Source organism: Microcebus murinus, chromosome 18 (assembly GCF_040939455.1).
Source record: "Microcebus murinus isolate Inina chromosome 18, M.murinus_Inina_mat1.0, whole genome shotgun sequence".
Lineage (NCBI taxonomy): Eukaryota > Metazoa > Chordata > Mammalia > Primates > Cheirogaleidae > Microcebus > Microcebus murinus.
The window spans coordinates 41165177-41181867 of record NC_134121.1 but is presented as its reverse complement, the minus strand read 5'-3'; the positions used below and the strand labels follow the sequence as shown (position 1 = coordinate 41181867).

General features: G+C 45.8%; 1 protein-coding gene across 1 annotated transcript in view; it reads left to right on the top strand.

Moving 5' to 3' along the window:
• The first annotated feature begins 137 nt into the window (after window positions 1-137).
• The window catches only part of PIP4K2B (phosphatidylinositol-5-phosphate 4-kinase type 2 beta), a 30115-nt gene continuing 13561 nt past the window's right edge, over window positions 138-16691 (top strand). Inside the window, exons 1-3 of the mRNA XM_012765943.3 lie at window positions 138-396; window positions 13400-13497; window positions 16193-16289. Of these exons, the coding sequence (XP_012621397.1) occupies window positions 238-396; window positions 13400-13497; window positions 16193-16289 (354 nt within the window). The 5' untranslated portion in view covers window positions 138-237. The remainder of the gene's footprint in view (window positions 397-13399; window positions 13498-16192; window positions 16290-16691) is intronic.

Genomic DNA, 16691 nt, shown 5'->3' with positions numbered 1-16691 from the left:
GGGGGCGGGGTGCGGAGCGGGCTGGCCGGCTCCCTGGGGCGGGGCGGGGCGGGCCGGGAGGGCGGGGCGTGGGGCGGACTGAACCACCGGGGCGGGGTGGGGAGGTAACGGGACGGGCGCGACCATGGCGCGGTGAGGGAGCGGGGGTGGGGATCGGTCCGGGGGAGGCCTGGGGCCGCTGGCTTGTGCGCTGTCTCCGCCGCCCCCCCTTTCGCCGCCGCCGCCGCCGCCCCGGGCATGTCGTCCAACTGCACCAGCACCACGGCGGTGGCGGTGGCGCCGCTCAGCGCCAGCAAGACCAAGACCAAGAAGAAGCATTTCGTGTGCCAGAAAGTGAAGCTATTCCGGGCCAGCGAGCCGATCCTCAGCGTCCTGATGTGGGGGGTGAACCACACGGTAACCAGCTCCCCGCGCGCCCCTCCGAGCGTGGCCCGGAGCAATCCCACGCCCCCCCGCAGCCCCGTGCCCTCCCCCCGCGGGCCCTGCCGGTGACGCCTGCTATCCCTTGCCAAGCCACTTGCACGCCCACCCCACCCTTGCACGCCGTCCGGCCCGGTGTGCGCTCCCCGCGCGCAACGCGAGGCCTGGTGTCTCCATGGTATGCTGTCGCTTGCTTCCCTTCCCTCCAGCCCCTCTGGCTTCCTGCGTCTGATGTGCTCGCTTTGGGCAGCCCCTGGAGCGCAGAGGGGAAGGCCTGGGTGCAGTGGAATTGCTTTCTTCCCCTCTCCCTCTCTTCTCCCCTCACCCTGTTAGTTGCATGTGTATTCCCCTTGTTCCTTACAGCGGGCTGCCAGCTCACTGTCCAGGTGACATGGCAAGTGGCATTGGCGTGCTCGAATGGTCCTCTATTTCTTGTCGTTTAGTGTGTGTGGCTGTTCAAAGTTTCCCATCCTTCAGGCCTCCTTACTCCTGGTTCTGGAAATCCTCCCTGGGTTTCCTTTTCTCTTCTTGAACAAGATGTACCAACTGGAGAAGCAAAGGCTTCCTTGAACCACAGACACTTTACCACGATCTCCCTGGGTTAGGGAGAAGAGAGAATGTAGCCATTTGAGAGAAGGGGAGGCCTGATTATAAGGAGGGACTATTCATAGTAGAAATAATGTGTCTTCTGGTATTTTCCTGTGGTGTTCCTATTAAAGAAGTTGACTTCTCATGTATTGTATGGTCCCCAAGTGTGTGTGTATGGTATGGTCTCCAAGTGTGTGATGATACATGGTGATTATTGTCCTAGATGAGAGAGTGGTCCCTTGGATTCTTGGGGTGCTTTGAAATTGTTAACAGTTTCTGCCAGGAAGTTGGACTTGACACAGTGTTTGAGCTGGTTGACTCTGTTTATGTGCTGTTTGTTTAGGGTCTTTATTCTTCCTCTTCCAACCACTTGCTTCTTGCCTTCTGACTTTTTCTTTGTGAGTCCTTGTGCTAGGAAAGAGCAGAGGAAATAAAAGACTCTGAAACATCAGTTTCACCAACTAGAAGTTTGGATTTAGGAAGATCAAGCTTGGGTTTCCTGTGGATTTCAATTCTTTAGGCTCCCTGATTTTTTTTGAACAATTGAAATTGCCCACAAGCCCAAATTATAACAAAGAGTGCCAGTAAGACTTTGCTTTGCTTTGATAGAGAAGCTGGAGGTCCCTTTAGGTGGAGATTGATGAACCGTACTCTGAGCTAAGGTTTCAGATCTTTATATCCAATATAGAAGAGCACATGTGCTTGGTGAGGTCTTTGTTGGTTTCTTTGTCTTGGGCAGGTTGCTATTTTCAATATCCTCACTGGAGTTAATGAGGGTCCGGCCAGGGTAGATAGAGAGTACCACTGGTGTAATGCCCAGACCTCTAGGAGCTGCTTTGGGCCAGCAGTCCAGCACAAGGTTGTTATTCCTGCTTCCTGCTGCCTCAGGGGCAACATTTCTAGGGAAACTGGGTCATCAGAATGTGAACCCCATGTCCCTTTCTGGAAGTCATTTCTTGATTTTGTTCTGTATCCTGCTTATCACTAGAAAGCATCTTACCTGTGTAGAGAAGTGGTAGAGGCCGGAAAGTCAGGAGTATTATAGTTAGCCAGAAGGAACCTTGCGTCCTTATTTTACACATGAAGAAATGGAGGCCCCAGGTGGAGGGTTAGCTTGCCTGTGGTCACAGCAAGAGGTGTAGCTCACTGTCCAGCACTGTGGGACTGTGTCAGCTAATGGTGGTGCCTGAGTGCTAGGTCTTGTTTTCTTTGCCCCGTTCCTCTTCCTCTCTCTCAGCCAAATCTCAGGATAGTGGGAACTATAGTCTTCTTAGAAAACCTAGATGTTTACTCTAGGTTATGTGCCCGTGTGTGCCAGATCCTAGGAGTGTGTGTGGTGTTTGGTGTCCAGATAGACAGGCAGTGAGTCTGTCCAGATGTAGGCATCTGATGGAAGCCTCTCAATGGCAGAGGAGGACCTATGATTTCAACTCTCTTAGACAGAATGGTCACCTTCTTTTTTCACATAAGATAAAAGTTTGTTTAGGGGGCTAGCTGGAAAGGCACTGACTTCAGCAAGAGCCATGCCTCTGGGCATAATGAGCAGGCACCTCAAGGGAAAAGCACTAAGTGCCACTGCCTTGGACAGGCTGAGCTTCGATGTCAGCTAGTCCCAAGTTTTTTTGCTTCATTCTGTGTTGCAATAAGGTCTAGGACTTCAGTATCCCCATCTGGGAAATGGAGACATCTGCCCAGAAGAAGAGTGTAACATCTTGTAATTTGCAGCAATTCCTAACCTTTTTGGTACCAGGGATCGGTTTTATGGAAGACAATTTTTCCATGGACAGGGGCAGGGAGTGAGTTGTCATGGTTGAGGGAAGGGTGGTGCAGAGCTCAGGTGGTGATATGTGGCCCATTTCCTAATGGGTCATGGACTGGTACCAGGTGCAGCACGGGGTTGGGGACCGCAGGTCTAGGGGATTAGGACCATATTGTTCTTGGTAGATTGCTGGCCTTTCTTGGAGGTTCCTTTCCTACAGGAGCCTGCTATTGCAACTTTTTGCCATCTGAGGTTTCAGATATCACCCTTTCTGTGATTCTTTAGTTTCTCACCCATTCAGGCATGTTAGTCTATGGCTAATGGCGTATCATACATGAAGGATGGATATGTCTTTACCGCAAAAGTTAGTTACCCCCTCATGAGGTGGTTGGTTTACTTCTGGGTGGAAAAAGAGAAAGAGAGGCCTTTGAACAGAGTGTTGTCACAGGAGCTGCTCTCATGGACAAGAGATGCAGTCCATGGATTTTGTAGAGGAAGGGTGTAGGAAACAAGGAGAAAAATCAGAAGACTGGCTGGGCGCCATGGCTCATGCCTATAATCCTAGCACTCTGGGAGGCCAAGGCAGGCGTATCGCTCAAGGTCTGGAGTTCGAAACCAGCTCTGAGCAAGAGCGAGACCCTGTCTCTACTATAAAATAGAAAGAAATTAATTGGCCAACTAATATAGAAAAACTAATATAGAAAAAAATTAGCCGGGCATGGTGGCGCATGCCTGTAGTCCCAGCTACTTGGGAGGCTGAGGCAGTAGGATTGCTTGAGCCCAGGAGTTTGAGGTTGCTGTGAGCTAGGCTGACACCACGGCACTCACTCTAGACTGGGCAACAAAGCAAGACTCTGTCTCAAAAAAAAAAAAAAAAAAAATCAGAAGACTAGCTGTTAAGGGGAGAACTAGTAAAAAGAGAAAACTAGTGTTTTAGTTTATGAAATGCAGTTCAGAGGGTATGGAATTGGGAAAGAGATGGCTTCAGAAAGGAGCATGGAGACCAGGGGAGGCAGACCTGTCTTAATACTTGTTGGCCAATTTAGGAACCAGGTATGTGTGAATACTCATCATGGGGATCAGATGAGTAGGAGCAGTTGATGGTCACTCAATATTTAACCATTTGAGATACTGCCAAGCTGTTCTCCCAAGTGGCTGTACAATGGTTACATTTCTACACCCTCAGCAGTGTGTGAGGGTTCCAATCCTTCCACATCCTTGTCAACACTTGTTATTGTCTGTCTTTTTTATTATAGCCATTCTAGTGGGTGTGAAATGGTATCTCATTTCGATTTTGATTTGCATTTCCTTGATGGTGTTAAACATCTTTTTATGTGCTTATTGACCATTTGTATATTTTCTTTGGAGAATGACTACTAAATCCTTTGCTCACTTAACAAAATTTTTTTGCCTATTTTTAAATTTAGTTGTCTTTTTATTATTGAGTTGTAAGAGTTCTTTTTATATGAAGTCCCTTATCAGATATATAATTTACAAATATTTTATCCCATTCATTGAGTTGTCTTTTTCTTTTTTTTTTTTTTTTTTTTGAGACAGAGTCTCACTTTGTTGCCCAGGCTAGAGTGAGTGCTGTGGCGTCAGCCTGGCTCACAGCAACCTCAATCTCCGGGGCTCAGCGATCCTACTGCCTCAGCCTCCCGAGTAGCTGGGACTACAGGCATGCGCCACCATGCCTGGCTAATTTTTTGTATATATATTTTTAGTTGGTCAATTAATTTATTTCTATTTTTGGTAGAGACGGGGTCTCGCTCAGGCTGGTTTCGAACTCTTGACCTTGAGCAATCCGCCCGCCTTGGCCTCCCAAAGTGCTAGGATTACAGGCGTGAGCCACCACGCCCGGCCTTTTTCATTTTCTTTATGGTATCTTTTGAAGTTCAAATTATCAATTTTAATAAAGTCCAGTTTATCTATTTTTCTTTTTTTGCTTATGCTTTTGGTTGCTTATGCTAAGAAGGCTTTGCCTAACACAGGGTCATAAAGATTTACTCCTATATTTTCTTCTAAGAGTATTATAGTTTTAGCTCTTTTAAAATTTTCTTTTCTTTTTGGTGACAGAGTCTTGCTCTGTTGCCTAGGCTAGAGTGCAGTGGCGTCATCATAGCTTACTGCAGCCTCAAATTCCTGGGCTCAAATGATCCTCTTGCCTCAGTTTCCCGAATAGCTGGGACTACAGGCATGTGTCACCATGCCCGGCTAATTTTTCTATTTTTCTGTAGAGACTGGGTCTCGTTCTTGCTCAGGCTGGTCTCAAAGTCCTAGCCTGAAGCAGTCCTCCCCCTTTGGCCTCCCAGAGTGCTAGGATTACGGGTGTCAGCCACCATGCACAGCCTAAAAAATTTTTTTATGTTCAGAACACTTGACATGAGATCTACCCTCCTAACAAATTTTTAAGTGTACAATGCACTATTGTTGACCATAGGTACAATGATACACAGCAGATCTCTAGAGCTTATTCATCTTGCTTAACTTTATGTCTGTTGATTATTAACTCCCTATTTCCCCTTCCCCAAACCACTGGCAACTATCATTCCATTCTTTGTTTCTTTGTATTTGATAATTTTAGATACCTCATATAAGGGGAATCATGCAGTATTTGTCATTCTTTGCCTGGCCTATCTCACTGGGCTTAATGACCTCAAGGTTCATCCATGTTGTTGCATACTGCAGAATTTCCTTTTTTTTAAAAGATGGAATAGTAGTCCATTGTATGTGTATGCCACATTTTCTTTATCCATCTGTTGATGGATTTAAGTTTTTTTTCATGTCTTGGCTCTGTGCATAGTGCTGCAGTATATATAGTTTTAGCTCTTACATTTAGGTCTGTAATCCATTTTGAGTTCATTTTTGTGTGTGGTGAGAAGGACAGATTCATTCTTAAGTCTGCTCAGTTCCTCTCCTACATTCCACCCCCATTCTGTCCACACTTTTTCTTTGTTTAATGCAGACCCCAGACCTCCTTTGCCTACCTTTTTTTCCTTGCCCTGCTGCTTTAAACATCTTTAGTAAATTCCTGCTCTAGGAGGACTTTGGATGAATTTGTCCCTTAGCAGGCCTTTCCACCTCACAGAGAACAGTGGGGCTCAGATAGCAAGAGAAGAAAAACCAAGATGTAAAAAGGAGGAATAAACACGGGGGTAGATTTGTTGGCTCTTGTGGCCCTCTATTCTTTCTCTTCTCCTCTTAGGAGTTTCATATCTTGCTTGGACCTCCTTGATCCTGGGAGTGTTTCCAGCACATTATGTTTTCTGATGGTGGCAGGTAACGAATGATTGCTGGTGTTGGCCAACCCATGGCTGATTCACCGGCTGAGCCCCAGACACGTCTGGAAACCTGCATGCCTAGCCCAGGCCTCCTGGGTGAAAATTCCTATGAAGGTCACACAGGGAGGGAAGTGGAGGCTTCTGGACACAGAAGTTCACCAGACTAGAACTGCCTACTGAATTTCCATCTCCAGTCAGATCGGCATAGACTGAGCTCTCTGCTCCTAAGTCATTTCTCACTCAGCTTGTTCAGCCTCCTCTTTATTTATGCTGAGGGCTCATGGAGTTGATCATGTGGATAATCCAAAACCCACTTACTTGACATGAGATACGACAGACTTACATTCTTTAAGAGTATGTTTGGAGGTTCTAGCAGGGAAGCGTAGCTACTTGTGTACCGTTGACCAAAGAATGGTCCTTCTCTATCAGGGAAGGTCATCCTCTGCCACCAAGCATGCAGCTTTGGGACGGACATACATGGAGTGGTGAGGGAGGAAGGAGACACCTGCCTGGTCAGCCAGATCAGCCGAATCAACCCTGACAATCAACGGGGTGACAGATGTCACAGCTAGATCGTCCTCACATCCAGATTTACCTTCCTAATGCATTGTGTTTAGCCTGATATTTGAATGAGTTTGCATTCCACAAGTGTACTCCTGCCGAAGGTGAATGATATTGGCTGAGAAATGTGCTAGAGTTAGTAAAGGAAGGACACATTGCTTTAGTCACAGCTTTTTGTGCTTCAAAATTTTAGTCACTGCCGTTTGTTTACCAGATAAAGTTTATTCTTCACTCCTTGGCATTTGGTCATAGCCTCAATAGCCAACCTTAACCTTCTGTCCCATCCTCCAGGCAGGAGCCTTTGGCATAGTCACACCAGCTTTGCTGGGTTTTTTTTCTCTTTTTATCCTAGTGTTAGTCATCTTTTATCCCCAGTTCCCTCTTTTTTTCATCTACCATCTTCCCTCCTTCCAACATTTATTGAACAACTACTGTGTGCCAGTCATTGTGCTAGGGACATAAAAATGGGTGAGATAGAGTAGCTCTGCCTTCTGGTGACTCACAGCCTAGTGGAGTAATCAAACATGTAAACAAGTAATTACCCAAGTGAATGTGATAGTTAGGACAGAAAGATGCACAAAGAAATGACTAGTTGGCCGGGCGTGGTGGCTCACGCCTGTAATCCTAGCACTTTGGGAGGCCGAGGTGGGCGGATTGCTCAAGGTCAGGAGTTCGAAAGCAGCCTGAGCGAGACCCCGTCTCTACCAAAAATAGAAATAAATTAATTGACCAACTAAAAATATACATACAAAAAATTAGCCGGGCATGGTGGCGCATGACTGTAGTCCCAGCTACTCGGGAGGCTGAGGCAGTAGGATTGCTTGAGCCCAGGAGATTGAGGTTGCTGTGAGCCAGGCTGACGCCAGGGCACTCACTCTAGCCTGGGCAACAAAGTGAGACTCTGTCTCAAAAAAAAAAAAAAAAGAAAAGAAATGACTAGTTAATTCAGCCTGAGGGAAACTCACAGAAGTGTCATTTAGCCAGCTCTTAGCTTTGTCCCTTCTCTCCTTACTGTCTTATCACCTGAAAACTTGTAATGGCCTTATGAATGGGCTTGCTTCCAATCCTTACTTGATTTTTATCCCAGAATTACTTTTCTATATCACCCATCTCATTTGTGAGTTCCCAGACTTAAACCTGAGAGGGCTTCCCATTGTCTGCATAGTTAAGTCCAATTTATTACACAGTGGGCAAACATAAGTTCAAACCCAGGATCGGCATGCCCCTTATTAATAATATGCTTTGGAGCAGTGATTTTTGGAGCAGTAATTTTTTGCTGAACTTCATTTTCATTTCTCATAAAATAAGTATAATGCTTTCCTTGCAGGGTTTTTTTTTTTTTTTTGAGACAGAGTCTCACTCTGTTGCCTGGGTTAGAGTGCTGTGGCGTCAGCCTAGCTCACAGCAACCTCAAACTCCTGGGCTCAAGTGATCCTCCTGCCTCAGCCTCCTCAGTAGCTGGGACTACAGGCATGTGCCATCATGTTGGCCAATTAATTTATTTGTATTTTTAGTAGAGTCAGGGGGTCTTGCTCTTGCTTAGGCTGGTTTCGAACTGCTGACCTTGAGCGATCCACCTGCCTCGGTCTCCCAGAGTGCTGGGATTATAGGCCTGAGCCACCGTGCCAGACCTCCTTGCAGGGTTATTAGGATAGAAGCAAGGAATGGAAAACACTACCTTAGACAAGATAGGTATGCGTAGGAAGGACTGCACAGCCCAGGTTTTGGCATCAGACAGTCCTGGGATCAAATACTATCTCTGCATGTACTGTCTGATTTTCAGTAAGGTCCTAGCTTCTCTTTTTTTTTTTTTTTTTTTTTTTTTGAGACAGAGTCTCGCTTTCTTGCCCAGGCTAGAGTGAGTGCCGTGGTGTCATCCTAGCTCACAGCAACCTCAAACTCCTGGGCTCAAGCGATCCTCCTGCCTCAGCCTCCCGAGCAGCTGGGACTACAGGCACGAGCCACCATGCCCGGCTGATTTTTTTATATTATATATATTAGTTGGCCAATTAATTTCTTTCTATTTTTATGGTAGAGACGGGGTCTCGCTCAGGCTGGTTTTGAACTCCTGACCTTGAGCAATCCGCCCGCCTCGGCCTCCCAGAGTGCTAGGATTACAGGCGTGAGCCACCGTGCCCGGCCTGTAATCCTAGCACTCTTGAGGCCAAGGCAGGAGGATCACTTGAACTTAGGAGTTGAAGACCAGCCTGAGCAAGAGCAAGACCACATTTTTACTAAAAATAGAAAATTAGCCAGGTGTCATGACACACACTTGTAGCCACGGCTACTTGGGAGGCTGAGGCAGGAGGATTGCTTAAGCCCAGGAGTTTTGAGTTTGAGGTTGCAGTAAGCTATGATGATGCCACTGCACTCTACCTAGGGCAACTGAGCAAGACTCTGTCTCGAAAGAAAGAAAGAGAGAGAGAGAGAGAGAGAGAGAGAGAGAGAGAGAGAGAGAGAGAGAGAGAAAGAAAGACAGAAAGAAAGAAAGACAGACAGACAGAAAGAAAGAAAGAAAGAAAGAAAGAAAGAAAGAAAGAAAGAAAGAAAGAAAGAAAGAAAGAAAAGAAAGAAAGAAAGAAAACTTGAGAATATATGTTGAATACGTGTGATGTATAGTATAATACATAATGATATAAAGCACTGACCACTTGTAGGTATTCACTAAATGGAAGTAGCTGTTATTTATTGATACTGTACTAGACCGTTCACCTGTCTTTCCTGAATTCTGTCTCTACCCATTATCTTTGTCCTGTGCTGCTGCCGTCTATCCCACCCCTCCCCTTGCAACACACACTCACCATTCCTACAGTGGGCAGTGTACTTTCACAGCTCTGAGGCTTAGTTCTGACTGTTCCCATGGCCTGGGATTCCTTTCCTCTCATTTTTTGGAGAACTACTGCCATAGGCCTGTATTTCTCTGTAGCTTCCTCTAGCAACCAACCCTCTCTCTCCTATTCCCAGGCAGAATCAATCATATGTTAATCTGTTTTTCCATCTCCCTTTATATATAACTCAGTTATAGTGCTCATCACATTGTATTAGTTATTCATTGTCTGTCTTCCTAGCTATATAGAGATGTCTTTTTTTTTTTTTGTATCCTCAGCTTTTGGCACCATATTAGTATATAGTAAGGCCCTTGATACATTGAGTAGAAGTAAATTGAATAGAAGTTTGGCAGAGTCTGAGCCAGATCAGAAAAGGCCTTGACTGTCAGGCTACGCAGTTAAAACTTGACCCTGAGGTTGATGAGGAACCATGGAAGATTTGTAAGCAGGCATGTAACATGATCTTATTTTAGATTCTTCCAGTGTCAAGTGTTCTTGGCAATACCAGGAAAGGCATTAGGTGCCTGTTTCTAGTCTGATGTGTAAGGACTGGAAGTCTGACACTTTGACCCTACCAATCTCATCCTCCTCTGAACCTCTGCCATTCTTGATGTCTCTATCCTTGTATTCTCCCTTAATGGTGTACTGCTTTGACTTCAAGTTTCACTGTGTCATGAGTTTGTCTCATCTCCATGAAAAGATGATAAGCCTCCTATTTCTTTCTTGTGTACAACACTTTCCCCCCTGGCATCCCTCTCGTCCCACACACACCCCTAACACAGAATGAAGCAGATATTTCAGGCAGTCCTGTTCAATTGAAATGGAATAGAACTCTCTGGGATATAAAATTTAGCACAACTAAAAAAAAATAGTATAGCTAATCCCTGGAGTGAATCATCTACATATGGTCTAGTGGAAGTGAGGGGTGAGTCTATCTAGTTAAGATATATGCATTGTTTCACCAATATATTATCTGAGTTAAAAATGTTCTGCTATTGGGTTGTATAATCAAGAATACAGGTGAGGCCAGGCATGGTGGCCTGTAATCATAGCACTTTGGGAGGCTGAGGTGGGAGGATCACTTGAACTCAGAAGTTTGAGGCCAGCCTGAACAAGTGCGAGACTCATCTCTATTAAAAATAAAAAAATTGGCCGAGTATGGTGGTGTGCACCTATAGTCCCAGCTACTTGGGAGGCTGAGGCAGGATGATTGCTTTAGCCCAGGAGTTTGAGGTTGCAGTGAGCTATGATGATGCCGCTGCACTCTAGCCTGGGGGACAGAGGGAGACCCTGACTCCAGTAAAAATAAAAAGAATACATGTGAAGTGGGAACTAAAAATTTACTAGTTTAAACCATTTAAACTGTGCTGCACTAAGAGTTACACAAAGAATTAATGAGTAGAACGTTCCCAAATAGTCCTTTTTTTTTTTTTTTTTTTTGAGACAGAATCTTGCTTTGTTGCCCAGGCTAGAATGAGTGCTGTGGCATCAGCCTAGCTCACAGCAACCTCAATCTCCTGAGCTCAAGCGATCCTACTGCCTCAGCCTCCCAAGTAGCTGGGACTACAGGCATGCGCCACCATGCCCGGCTAATTTTTTCTATATAAGTTGGCCAATTAATTTGTTTCTATTTATAGTAGAGACGGGGTCTCGCTTTTGCTCAGGCTGGTTTCGAACTCCTGACCTTGAGCAATCTGCCCACCTCGGCCTCCCAGAGTGCTAGAATTATAGGCGTGAGCCACCACGCCAGCCCCAAATAGTTTGTTAGATAATTCATCCTGGCTAAGGGGCAACTGACCCCTCTCAAGCAAGTGTTTTAGTCTTTTGTAGTTCTTCTAGTATCAAGCCTGGTCTTGGCAGAGAATTTGGATCTTGGACTAACCCAAAATTGATTTGTAGCAATACTATGTTTTGGTATAAAACCATACTCTTTGAGCCAGTGGTGTGTTCTTTCTAGCATGGAGGTATGAGCTAAAAAGGCAGAATTACATAAGAGCCCTGAACTCTTTGTCTCTATTTCTGCTTTAACTGTCTGAGCCAGGCTTGATATGCCAGGAAAAAGGAAATGGGACAGCCACCATGAATTGTTTCTGTTGGCAGAAAAACAAGGAAGTGGAATGGTTTCCTCTGTAGGCACAGATTTGAAAATCAAGTTCTCTTGTGAACAACCCCCTGGAATGGGAACTGACATGGCTCTTTTTTGGTGTTTTTTTGTTTGTTTGTTTGGGCTTTTGGGAGGGTTTAGCCTATGAAGGGCATCACACACTTGGATGCTGGGAATTTAAAAATCAACTTTAGTGAGGAATAATTTACATATAATAAAATGTACACATTTTAAGTGTATAGTTTGATGAGTTTCAGCAAATGTATATACCCATGTAACCATCACTGCAAACAACATATAGAACATTTCTGTCACTCTAGAATCATACTTCTCATATTCCTTCACACTCAGTCCCCCTGCCCCCCGCCAACCTACCCATGTAACTTGTCTGATTTCTCCTCTGTTCTAGAATTTCATATAAATGGAATTACACAGGATATATTCTTATGTCTCAGCCAGTCAGTTTTTGCCAGCAGTTTATTGAGTATCTACTTGTCTGCCAACTTATAATACTACTCCCCTCTCCCCTTCACATACATGCACTCCTATACTTTCCTTAATTTCCCCATGAGTAAATTGGATTTTTTACCAACTGTGGGAAGGTATGGTTCTCCAGCTCATTTATTGCACTAAGTTGAACTTCCATCCTCTGACATTTCTAAATAAAAAAGGTTTGGAACATAAAAGGGGCAGCAAATTAAATGCCATTTCCCCCATTTATGCTCCTGGTGGAGTCTTAATGACTCTCGGTTATCCCCTCACTGCCACCTGGGGCCTCATTGAGATAATAGGATTTGCAAGGAAAGTGTCTGGGAGACACAAGGCTATGCACCCTCCCCCCCAATCCATTAAGTCAGGACTAAGGTTTCTTCTGTAAATCCTGAATGCATTAGTGGCAACTGGGTTGAGGGTCAAATGTCAAATACTCTGCTGTGCTAGGAGAGGACATCTGTGGCTAATTAGACCACTAATTGGCTAAACTGACAGTGGGGAAGGGCAGAATCTGCCCTCTCAGCTCTGCGCCAGTGGGAAACCAGCTCCCTGAAGGGGGTGAGGGACAATGAGAAGGTTTGTTTGTAGCAGGGGCAAAGCCTTCTGCCATGTCTCCCCCAGTTCAGCATAAGGTAGGACATGGCATCAGGAACTGGCCCAGCTTTCATGAGGAAGATCAGAGTGAGCCAGTGGCTAGATTTCTACCTATTTGGCTCACTTTAAATTTAATTCTTTACTTTAGGGATACAAGTTACACACCCACACAAACCCATCCAGCTTTTCTTCTGCCTTGAGCTAATTTCTTGAGTGACCCACAATTTGTATGAAGATGTTCAAAGGCCTTGATTATTAATAATGCCCACTTAAGTTGGGGGACATTTATTATTGTATTTGACAAATAGTTATTGAATACCTGTCATATGTAAGTCAGTGCCAAGCACCATGGACCCTCAAAGATTGGTTAGATGTTCTTTGTTTAGGAAGATAAGTACTGTGGTATCACCTAGCCTAAGTCTAGCAGGCACATAAAGTTTCAAAGCATTAACTACACTATGAATGAGACCATAAGATGGGCAGAAGATAGACACAAACAAGGCTTCAGGGATCCCAAGATGGAAAGAAAAGAGTATTTATGGTCCAGAGGATCTTGGAAAGCTCAAGGTGCCCTTTGAACTGGACTTTATTGGATGGGGAGAATTTAAGTAGGTAGACATGAAGCTGGGAACGTATTTAAAGAGAAGAGCAGAGAGAGAGGGAATCTACAGACATGTTTTTAGAAAGATGGTGGCATCCGCATTGTAGCATATTGTCTCTCTGGGGCAAGTGGCCTCCTGGCTGAGGACCTCACTTTCTCCTTGCTTTGCAGATCAATGAGCTGAGCAATGTCCCAGTCCCTGTCATGCTAATGCCAGATGACTTCAAAGCCTACAGCAAGATCAAGGTGGACAATCATCTCTTCAATAAGTAAGTTGTCTACGATGGGGGAAGTGAGGCCAAGCCAGCCCCTGGTAGGGTGTGACAGCAACACTTGGATCACAGAGCTGATGAACTGGCTGGGAAAATGCATTATTATGTGCCTCTCCCCTTGCATTGTCTTGTCATCTCACTCCTTTATCAGCCTACCTCCAGTGTCCCCAGGCGTGTGGCTAGGCCCAGGGTGATTTACCTAGGACTAGCTCAGGTAGAAGTGAGCTGCCGAGGAGCTGAGCTGTCTTTTGTGAGGCTGCAGCAGCAGCCCTATCTTGATCTTATTCCGAGGTGGGAAGCTGCTAGGCATGTTTCTAGCCTGGGATGCAGCCAAGCTCATTTCTCTCCTTCTGGTCTAGGAACAAGTGGCTGAGCATGGTGCTCAAGGGCACTACCCAAGTAACTCTTCCCATTTTTGTTTGTTGTGGCTTCTTGGATTAGCACAAGTGTCAGAAGGTCATCTCAGACATTGTTGGAGACATGCCAGCAGCCATCTCACCTGGCACAGCGTGGGGCCAGCTCTAAGCCCTTTGGAGGCCTTGCTTTTGCAGCCTACTGTGGGTCACCCCAGGAACAATTTGCTGCTCACACTCTCCTCCTTTTCTACATGTGAATCCTGGTTTCATCCTCCCTGTCCCACAGTACCCACCACCTCCCCAGCTGATTTCTGTCAACCCACCATTCCCAGACTGTTAGCCCAGAAGAGAAGATCGATTTGAGAATGTTCTTTTTTTTTTGAGTCAGTCTTACTCTGTTGCCCTGGCTAGAGTGCCATGGCGTCAGCCTACCTCACAGCAACCTCAAACTCCTGGGCTTAAGTGATCCTCCTGCCTCAGCCTCCTGAGTAGCTGGCACTACAGGCATGCACTACCATGCCCGGCTAATTTTTTCTATATATATTTTTAGTTGTCCAGCTAATTTCTTTCTGTTTTTTTAGTAGAGACGGGGTCTTAATCTTGCTCAGGCTGGTCTCAAACTCCTGAGCTCAAACGATGTGCCCGCCTTGGCGTCCCAGAGTGCTAGGATTACAGGCATGAGCCACCATGCCTGGCCTTGAGAATGTTCTTTAGAGGCCTCCCTCTGGTGTAGTAAGTAACATCTAGAAGCTATCTGTCTCTATAACTGCCACCTGCTAAGTGGTAACCTAAGGAAGGAGAGGCAGCCCTCATCTCAGAGGTGGGAAAGGAGATGGTTCTGTCCCTGAGGTCAGGGCTCCTGCAGTGGACATTGCACCATTACCCAGTTCAGGGTCCGTGGGCTCTGATGAAGTTCTGCCACCTTGACATCTTAGCAAAGCAGAGCACCCAATGCTTTATTTCCTTTTATCTTTATTCCTTTTGTCCTTTCAGCAACTGTTTGTGTGCTATTTATTAGACTGTGGTGCTATTTACTAGAAGATGGGGTAAATGAGGCAGACTAGGCCCCTTCCTTCATGAGAAGCCATTCCTTTTTATTTCCTTGAGATCTGTCATCCTGGAGTAGTCAGAGGGATGTATTTCTTATATATATATATATATATATATTTTTTTTTTTTTTTTTTTTTGGTGACAGAGTCTCAATTTGTTGCCTGGGCTAGAGTGCCGTGGCGTCAGCCTAGCTCACAGCAACCTCAGACTCCTGGGCTCAAGCAATCCTCCTGCCTCAGCCTCCCGAGAAGCTGGGACAACAGGCATGCGCCACCATGCCCGGCTAATTTTTTCTATATGTTTTTTGGTTGTCCAGCTAATTTCTTTTTGTATTTTTAGTAGAGACAGGGTCTCGCTCTTGCTCAGGCTGGTTTCGAACTCCTGACCTTGAGCAATCTGCCCACCTCGGCCTCCCAGAGTGCTAGGATTATAGGCGTGAGCCTAAGGGACGTATTTCTGAAAGGGAGTTCCTAAGCAGGGCGGCCATTATAGAGATGGAGGGCTGGTGGGAGCCATCATTTCCAGGTGATTCTTTCTCTTCCTGGGAGTCTGTGGATTGGTGAAGGAGTGGGGACAGTGGAAATTGGTGCCAGCAGCCATCAAACAAGGCTCTGGGATCCCAGTCCATTGACTGAGGGCCCTTCTTGCCACATCTTCATGATGTTTCAACAGGAAGGTCCACAGAGGAAAGTAGCCATTTGATGAGAGGTCTTTCCCTATAGCAATCAGACTCACAGCAGATGTTTCCATGCCGCCCCCCACCCATAGTAAGTACAGTGCTTGTGAGGTGAGGCCGACACTCTCGCTGCCCTGTGGGTAAGAGTTTTTTCCGTTAAGTTTTATTGAAGGAAAACGCACAAACAGAAACCACAAATCATAAGTATACAGCTGCATTGATGTTTACAAAGTGAACACACAGATGTAAAGTTTTTAAAACTTTTACATGCTCTGAATCACCTGGAATGTTTGTTTAAAAAGCAGATTTCCACTGGGGGAAGGTCATGCTGGAAACTCAGGCTTGTGGGGGGAGGGGAGGAAAGGGCATTTATTGAAACCTTAAAATCTGTACCCCCATAATATGCCGAAATAAAAAAAAAATAGAAAGAAAAAAAAAAAAGCAGATTTCCGGACTTACCTCTGGAATTCCTGCAGCCTACAAACCTACCTTTTAAGCATGGCAGACTGTCAGATCCAGGTGATGTGCAGACCATACTCTGAGGTGTTCCGAAGTCAGAATTGGGATGAGCAAGGGCAGCTCACGAAGACTTGTCTCTGCTTTTCTCTAGGGAGAACCTCCCCAGCCGCTTTAAGTTTAAGGAGTACTGCCCCATGGTGTTCCGAAATCTTCGGGAGAGGTTTGGGATTGATGATCAAGATTACCAGGTACGGGGTATCATGGCAAAATCAGAGGGTTAGGGAGTGGAGTGGGGTCAGGAAGCCACAGGACAAGTAGAGGAAAAAACGTGTCTGCAGTTCTTGTGCTATGTCTCCATGTCATGCCCCAGCCCAGGCAGTCTCAGCCTGGGACAGGCTGTGGAGGGCAAGCGCTTTGGAAGCGCTTCTGAGGATGCCTCTCGGCTTGGCCCCTCGCCCTGGGAGGGAGCGCGGCGGGAGGGAGAGGGCTCTGCGGAAGCTGCTTCACTGTAGTTTGGCATTCCCAGTCTAGGCTGAAGAACCCTTCTCCTTCGTAGTTTGAATTAAAAGAGAATTGTTGCCAGCGAGAGATGAGAGATGAGGCCTCTTAAAGCAGATAAGACAGATTAGAAAAGGAAGACTTCAAGGGTA